Source organism: Penaeus vannamei, chromosome 2 (assembly GCF_042767895.1).
Source record: "Penaeus vannamei isolate JL-2024 chromosome 2, ASM4276789v1, whole genome shotgun sequence".
NCBI classification, from domain to species: Eukaryota; Metazoa; Arthropoda; class Malacostraca; order Decapoda; family Penaeidae; genus Penaeus; species Penaeus vannamei.
The window spans coordinates 27,208,476-27,215,975 of NC_091550.1; the positions used below are offsets into that span (position 1 = coordinate 27,208,476).

General features: G+C 40.4%; 1 protein-coding gene across 1 annotated transcript in view; it reads left to right on the forward strand.

Annotated features, from left to right (window-relative positions):
* Positions 1-5,258: 5,258 nt before the first annotated feature.
* Positions 5,259-7,500, forward strand: part of LOC138865504 (uncharacterized) — a 2,618-nt gene continuing 376 nt past the window's right edge. The window contains exons 1-3 of the mRNA XM_070136188.1: positions 5,259-6,186; positions 6,318-7,084; positions 7,142-7,500. The exon at positions 7,142-7,500 is cut by the window's right edge and continues 376 nt beyond it. Of these exons, the coding sequence (XP_069992289.1) occupies positions 5,259-6,186; positions 6,318-7,084; positions 7,142-7,500 (2,054 nt within the window). The remainder of the gene's footprint in view (positions 6,187-6,317; positions 7,085-7,141) is intronic.

A 7,500-nucleotide genomic window follows, 5' to 3' on the forward strand; every position in this document is an offset into this window, starting at 1 on the left:
TGATAATGACATTAATAATTAAGATACTGATCATTATAATGACTATATCAAGGGTGATTAGGGCGATAATGACAGTAATGATAATAATGATGATGATAATGACAATAATGATGATAATTATCATTAGAAAGCCCATCTACAATGAGAAAAAGGCTAAAAGTAGAAAAACTGGCGAAATCTAGCGAAATACAGCCTTTGCAGAGATGAGTCGAAAACCCTTTTTTCTAGTTTAAAGGATGATTATGATGATCTTAGCAATAATTCTGCTAATTATGACGATTTTGATGACAACCCCATCAGTAATGACAATAATGATAATAATCATAATTATGAGAGTAAGTAGGGCAATAATCATATTAATAATTATACAATGATAATTATAATGATGATTTGCCTAATAATTGCAATAATCGACACTATTCTAATGATTTTCCTAATAATAATAACGACAATGATAACAGAAATAATAATAGAAGTAATTATAACACGGCTATTGTTGTGCTACCATATCCATAACTACGCAAATTATCATTACTATTATTCTTTTATTATAATTATCATAATTATTGCCATAATTATCATTTTTGTCGTCATTATTGTCATTGTTAATGGGATTATTATGAAAATCATAATTAGCAGTATTATTGCTAGAATCATCATAATTATGCTTTAAACTCGAAAAAGGGAGTTTCCGACTATTTTCTGAAAATGCTATATTTTCCTAGATTTCGCCGTTTTTTCGATTTTTTTTTTTTTTTAACTTTTATCCTTTTTTCCATTATGGATGGGCTTTACCTTATCATCATTATTATCATTAAAGTAATTATCGCCATAATTACCTTTGATATAATCATTATAATAATTATTATCTTAATTATTAATGTCATTTATATCATTATAGCTATTTTCATAATGTTAATAACAATAATTAGAAATAATAAGAAGGATAATCATAATTATGATAACAATAATAGCGATATTATAATTAATTATATTATTATTCCTATTCTCATTATAGTTATTATTGTTGTTATTATGAAAATCATTGGCATATTGTTGATTATTGCTATTATTACAATAATTACGGAAATTATCATTATAATTATCATTTTATTATAATTATCAAAATTATTGTCATAATTATCATAATTATTGTCATAATTATCATTATTATCAGTATTAAGGGGGTTTTCATGAAAATCATCATAATTAGCAGAATTATTGTTAAAATCATCATAATTATCATTTTAACTCGAAAAAGTTTTTTTTTCGACTATTCTCTCAAAAATCGAAATTTCCTTAGATTTCGCCGTTTTTTCTACTTTGGGGAATATTTTACCTTTGGCCTTTTTCATTATGGATGGACTTTATGATTATTATTATCATCATTATTATCATTATTGCCATTAATATCATAATTAATACCATTATATTATTTATCGCCATTAATATCATAATTGATATCATTATATTAATTATCGTCATAATCATTATGTCATTTTTATCATTATAACTATTTTAATAATGATAATAACAATAATGATAACTGAAATAGTAATATTAATATTTTATTATCCAAATTATCATTATAATTAATGTTTTATTATTATTATTATTAGTATTATTATTATTGTCAATATTAATGGGATTAATTTCCAAATTTTCGTCAATTCTCTCATAAGGGTTGATCGACTTCTGTGATTTCATTAATTTTTGCATATTTTCATGATGAATGGGCTCTATAATCATCATTATTGTCATTATTATCATCAATATTTGGTGACAAAGAGAGACACTACAATAGGGCTTACATGGGAACCCGAAACATAGTTGAAAGAACTTTTGGGTTCTGAAAGAGAAAGTTTGCATGACTAAATCATGTAGGGAAAAAAACTATCCACTACCAAGCGCGCGGCAGCTGCAGCTAATCACAACTCGTCCCAGCAAGGGTGGCGATATCCTGTTGAGCGTTGGCTCCAATTCCACCGGAGGGTCTCCTGATCAAATTTTCATATTTATTGTGAATGAGAAAAGCTACCTCCTTCTGGCTACAGTTACAACCTCAGCAAGGACCGCGAGCTGCCGTCCATTGTTGTAGCCAATTCAAGATTGTCTTCTTGCCGAGATCGCGCACGCCAAACTGATAACTTTCATGCAAAACAGTGCAGAGAGTTCCACTTTCATGCCAATCATCTCATTCATCTTACTCATTTTTTTTTTCTTTGCCACCTCTTAGTGTCCCCTCTGTGGTGAAGGTGAACCCCGCGGGCAGTGCCACAAGGGGAGCAGGGTAGGCCGGCTGCCTTAAACCACAGAGAAGGGTTTTGTTTTTCTTGATAGGGTTAGGTACTTCTGGGGGTGCTTCAGCTTCTGCTTTCGAAGGGTTGACCTGAGCAGACTGTCTGATCACCAGTAGGTTATAAACCCAAAAGTTTTAGATAGGTGGTGGCCTCACAACCCCTCATTTAAGTCACTGATGTCTAGGTCAAATCATAAAAAGAAAAAGCAGAAAATGGAATTTCAGCCCAGGACTCCAGATCCTACAGCTTCCACCTCAAAGAAAGGGAAAATAATTACTTCCCCCCAGAGGAAAATGCCCCAGACCCTGATCCAGTACAGACCACAGAGAATCCCAACAACTCAGCATCAAAGAAGATGAAGCTGAATCCTCCGCCTTCAGATGAATTACTCTCTTAAGCTGCTGATCCTAGAGTATCATCGGATGACAGCATGGAGCTATCCTGCACCGATCAAGATGGCAAAGATCCCCCTTCAGCCGATCCACAACTTCAAGCCCAAGAGCAGAATACCTCAGCCAATAGGGGAGGCTCTAGTTCACCTTATCCACTCACCAAAATGAACCATAAATTTCTCATTGCCTAATCCAAAGTCTTTGCCACGGCTGTAGAAGCCATGTTTGCTATTGAAGAAGAGTTCCCTTTTATAGATGTCACCACAGCAATTACCAATGATGGCCACTTCATTCTCACTCCGAAGACTGATTCTACACGCACGTTTTTGGACTCACTTACCACCCTAGCTTCAGGCAAGATTGTCAATATTACCTCTTATGTTCCTGAACCCAGAAAATTCAGAGCAATTTTAGAAAAAATCCCCATAGGCTTTCCATTTCAACGCCTTACAGACCTCCCAGACGTCATCTCTGCTGAACGTTGTATATACCGCCCAACCAAGGAGGAAACGCGCCAAGTTCACCTGGTCATGTCATTAATTTCGTCATGCCTGACGAAATTAATCTGGGCATATTTGGGACCTTTAGAACTCGCAAATACATCCCAGAACCACTCCGGTGCTACAACTGCCAGCGCTATGGACATCACCGCAACCAATGTAAAGTTGCTGCACGCTGTGCAATCTGCTCAAAAAGTCACCCAACAGACGATTGCCTCATCAAATTCAAAAACGGCGAGCAGACCGAACCAAAATGCCCAAACTGTGGAGGCAAACACCACGCATGGAACCTCCGCTGTGAGATGAGACGCTCTCTGCTATCAAAGCCTGATTCTTCTGGAAAAGGGCAGCCCCCTCAGCCTCGAACCTTCACGAGAAAGATCCATGATTGGAGCAAACCAAGAGAACCACAACACCTCAACACTTCTTTTCTCAGCCACGAACCAATCAAAGCTTCTATTGCTGCTAACCTGCATACCTTGTCTGCTGCTCCTGCACCAGTTGCCACCTTCCCAGTCTCACAGCCCTTCATGAGTTACAAAGCACCAATTTCCTTAGCTCCTCCTGAACTGATTGGATCATTCCTAGTGAATACCATTCAACTTGGCCTTTTAGCCCTTGGTCACTCTATTCCTCACTCCCACTTACAAACTCTCATTGTCAACATCCTTGCCATCTTACCACACAAGAACACATCCTCCTCATCCCAAGAATCTATGCCTTCTGAACCTGTACAGCAGGATACTGGTACAATTACCTCGGTCGTTGCATCATCAGAAGACTTTCCACCTCTTCCTACATCTTCTCACAGGATTAATCAGACAAGCCCCTGTAATCCAACGCCTGCACAACAATCGGCACAACTCCACCAATCTTACACATTCCAGACCAACCTCATGAACTCAGGACCACGCAAGAACTCAATTAAACCACTAATTTTACCCCTACATCATCACATCACAAGTAATGTTATGCATTCCGTTTCGGACTCCTTCAGTATTCTACAATGGAACAATCTTGGCCTTCAGTGCAACTACCCCACACTCTCATTAGCAATCACTAAAGACAACTTTGATGTCATCGTTCTCCAGTAAACTCTCCTTCCAGCCCCCAACAATTTCTCCATTAACCGCTACTCAGCGTTTCACAGCCCTGTCATCCCCAATCAGTCACGGGGAATCTCCATTTTTATAAAGTCTTCCATACCCTGTGAAGAGATTACTCCACCGCCAGATTGTGGAGAAAACATTGAAAGCATAGGCGTCAAACTAACCCTACAGAACACAGACCTCCACATTTTCAATGTTTATCGGCCTTCTCGAGCAGATTGTTCTCTTGAGCTTGAAGAATGATTTGGCATAACAGCCAATGAACCACCTCTCATCTGTGGTGATCTTAATGCCCATCACCCCTCTTGGAACGACCAATCTACCCCTTCTGCACACAAAATGAATGACACCGGTCTATATATCAATGAACTGCTGGACAGTTTCTCAGAAGTTACTGTCCTCAACAACGGTATTGCAACTCATGTCCGTGGAGGAGTACTGGACCTCACCATTCTCTCCACCTCTCTCCTCCCTATAGCAGACTGGAAACTACACCCCTATTTAACTTCTGACCACCTTGCCACTATCACCACCGTTCGGATTCCGCGGGTTACTCTCCCCCCACCCATACCAAGATGGAATCTCAAAAAAGCGAACTGGCCCCTCTTCACAGACACTATGGAGAAATGGGCCTCCAACTACATTCCACCGTCAGATGCCACCCAGCTAGAGAAAGATTTCACTAATGCCATTCACAATGCTACTGACAGCAGCATTCCCCTCACCAATGTCACTCTTCATGCGCACAAGAACAGCTGGTTCTACAATGACCGGATACGTGAACTCAAGCATAGAATGAACATGTTCCGCAGAGCTCTCCACCGATCCCATTCTCCAACCATCTTAGAATCTTTTCACACCTTACGACGTCTTGTCAAAATGGAAATCTCAGAAATAAAAGCCAAAGCCTGGTTATCTTGATGTGAAACGATAACTGCTCACACATCCTTGAAAGAGATGTGGACCAATCTACGACTGGCATCAGGAGCAAAACGCTCAATGCCCACACCACATCCTCATCCTCACTCGGAAGCCAACAGACTTGCACTCTCCTTTGCCACGCACTGTTCATCCACCCAACTGCCTGCATCCGTTTCAAGGAAGCTACAACAGCTGAAGCCCATCCAACAAGTCATTCAAATAGCTATAGACTCACCTGCCCAAAGTGACACACCTTTCACATTAAATGAACTCGAGAAAGCTACAAAGACTTCTAAAGACACAACCCCAGGTATTGATAAAATACCCTATTCTATGCTCCACCACTTAGGGCCCTCAAGTATGGGCACTCTGCTCAGACAATTTAATGCCCCATATCACCAAGGAACCTTGCCCCAAGCCTGGAAATCTGCCAACTTAATACCAATACCCAAATGTGACAGTACTAATGCCTTCCGACCTATCTCGTTACTTTCCTGCATAGGTAAAACCATGGAACGTGCTGTGCTCCATCGCTTACAATATATCATTCCATCCCTCCATCCACATATTTTTGCCTATGAAAAAGGAACAGGCACAGCAGACAACATCGCTACCCTCCTGTCCTTAACTGACGGCAACGACAGTGTGATTGTATTCCTCGATCTAGAAAAAGCCTTCGAGCTTGCCAATCATGATGCAATACTACACGCACTTGCTGAGAAAGGCGTAAAGGGCAAACTTCTCAAATGGGTCAAGGACTACCTCTCAAACAGGAAAGCTCGAGTAAGATTCCAGGGACACACTTCTGACTTCTACCCCTTTGAAAATGGTACACCTCAAGGCGGCCTCCTGGGCCCTTTTCTTTTCAACCTGCTAATTGTTAAACTAGTAGAAATCCCCTTCCCAAACAATACGCATCTTCTAGCCTACGCTGATGATTTACAATTAGTTGTCACAGGAACAGGTATGTCAATGCTCAACTCGCTCTCAATCTCCTCGAGTCGACCTGTAAAGAACTCGGACTCAAAATCAACAGTAACAAAACCAAAGCCCTCCAACTCTGTCTTCACATTAACCTGCAAAATCTTTACATAGGTAACCTTCCTCTGGATTGGGTGAACTCTCACAAGTGTCTAGCCATCTTTTTCAACGAGAACCTCTCCTCAACTGCACAGCTCAGACGTCTTCTACTCCGTTCTAAGCTTATCCTCAATGTCATGCGCAGGTTAACTTCCTCCAAACTTGGGCCGGTTTTTAGAACACTCCGGCTCTTCTACACACACGCCGTCAGATCCCTCATTGACTACAGTGCGCCAGCCCTTCTAACCCTATCCCCCCAAGATTTTGTGACTCTGGAAACCATCCAAAATCGAGCCATGAGAGACATCCTAGCAGCACCTCGTTGGACCAGGCTCGCAAATCTCCGAATGGAATCGTTCTTACCCTCTCTCAAGTGCAGAATACACCAATTAACTGCTGGGCTTGTGGCTAAAATACTATCCCGGTCCAGACCATCACCTTTAAAACATATCACTGCCAACCTGCTATACCCAAATGAGTTAGATGGCACAACCTCTGTTTGGCATGCATCCCTAATTAAAACACCACAATCACTGAATGCCATACCAATGATCATCTCTAGAGGAATGGATGCTTCTAATTCTCACTATGTTCCTAAACCACCCTGGGCTCCACAAACAATTAAATTTCACACAGACACTCTTCCAACCTCTAAAGCACTCTGCACAAAAGAGATTTTGAATAATGTAAGGCATCTCATAGACTCTCTACATCAGCCACAAAACCTCATCTTCACGGACGGATCTATTGACCAATCCTCAGGCAAGGCTGGTGCAGCAATGGTAACGGACACCACATCCATAGCTCAGTGACTTTTCAACGGCGCCTCCATACTTCAGGCAGAACTATATGCTATTAAACTAGACCTCACGTATGCTCTCACCACCGAGCACACAATTATCCACATACTAACAGACTCCCTCTCAGCAGTATATGCCCTACAGAAAACTCACCATCTTGACAATGTACATTTACTCACCACCATCCTCTTTAAATCAACTCAACTTGAAAATCAAGGCAAATCCATCACCTTCCGCTGGATTCCAAGTCACGTCAACATTCTTGGAAATGACCAGGGAGATCTTGCTGCCAAACAGAGCCTCAGCCAAGATCACACCATTCACGTCTCTACAAGACTAAATTTGCTAAAAAGAACCTTACGTAAGACCACATTTGCAGTTCTACACATTGAACATTG